The 1,272-nt window shown below is 46.4% G+C and overlaps 1 protein-coding gene across 1 annotated transcript in view; it reads left to right on the plus strand.

Annotated features, from left to right (window-relative positions):
- The window catches only part of BJX67DRAFT_387531 (violaceus kinesin), a gene marked incomplete at its 3' end in the record, with an annotated part of 3,434 nt that extends 3,055 nt beyond the window's left edge, over positions 1–379 (plus strand). The window contains exons 3-4 of the mRNA XM_071034230.1: positions 48–328; positions 371–379. Of these exons, the coding sequence (XP_070880309.1) occupies positions 48–328; positions 371–379 (290 nt within the window). The remainder of the gene's footprint in view (positions 1–47; positions 329–370) is intronic.
- Between the last annotated feature and the right edge of the window lie 893 nt (positions 380–1,272).

The raw sequence follows: 1,272 nt of genomic DNA on the forward strand, positions 1-1,272 counted from the left end.
TACTCTGACTAGCATGGCGAACCTGGCATCCACATACCGGCATCGAGGGCGATGGAAGGAGGCTGAGGAGCTACAAGTGCAGGTAATGCAGGCTCGCGGTCGGGTTCTCGGGCCAGAGCATCCTGATACTCTGACCAGCATGGGTAACCTGGCTTACACTTTGTATTCCCAAGAGAGTCTTCACGAAGCTGTTTCGTTGATGGAGAAATGTGTCAAGCTTTGTGGCAGATTACTTGCGCCTTCTCATCCGCACACTATGAAGTTCGCTCGCTCTCTCAAGCGCTGGAGACAACTAATCAAAACCAACCTCCACTCCAACCAGAAAATTGTCGACCCATAGGAGACATCACGCAGTATAGCTGCTCCCCAGCTTTGGTGATCACCGAAACCGATGGAAATGGAGAGCCCCTTAACCCGACCCAGGGTCCTATACCACCACCAACGCCTTTGAGAGCCTTTCTTGAAAGCCCATCCCCTTCTTTTGGCTTCTCGGGCAGGTTCATCTAGGATGCGAGGGCATGACTTGCACGAAGTTGACTGAATTATTTTGGTAAGTGTTTTTGACGTCTACAGAAATACAACGATTGTATTCATATTAAATGCTAAGATAAAAGGTAGTGATCCCTGCTAGGTCCTGATAAAAGCCTTCTAAAATATAGTTATGTCCTTGCGCAGATCTGTGGCTGTTGCATTAGATATTGGTTACGTCATACTCTTGGCATTGCGTAATTTGGCTTCGGTCATTTTACAGCGCACGTGATTGAATCAGCTGTCCGGTATTGTATGATTTCGTCTCGAAACGCAGGCCAGAATGCCCAAAATTGAAATAGGTTTAGCGTGTCTTGGCGAGTTAGGGTTCAGGAAAAGTATTCTTTGTCTTTGGTTGGGAAGCTGAAGGCGCTTCCCACTGTACCTGTCAACGCTTCTCTGAAATCTTTAAAGAGTCACAACAACTATTGATTCGATCAACTTTTGCCAGATATACCCGCCTGAAGTCCCCCCGTGTTCTTTTTAAAGGGCTATTACAGCTCAGACGAGTTATTCAACGCAATATTATCAGCAGAGAAGTCGCACTATATATTTTTGAAACTGCATGGAGACGTTTCAGACGCCGAAAAATAGAGGAGTTGCTTATTCCTTTTGGAAGAGCCCTAGCATGGTCTTTTGTCAAGAATAGACTTGAGTCTAAGGCAGTCAACCTCCTGCAACTGATTCAAAGCGGGTTGCCACCCTTTGAGTGGTCAACAAAAGAACATCGATCACAGCCACCAA

Source organism: Aspergillus lucknowensis, assembly GCF_044049455.1.
Source record: "Aspergillus lucknowensis strain CBS 449.75 chromosome Unknown BJX67scaffold_152, whole genome shotgun sequence".
In the NCBI taxonomy this organism is placed as follows: domain Eukaryota; kingdom Fungi; phylum Ascomycota; class Eurotiomycetes; order Eurotiales; family Aspergillaceae; genus Aspergillus; species Aspergillus lucknowensis.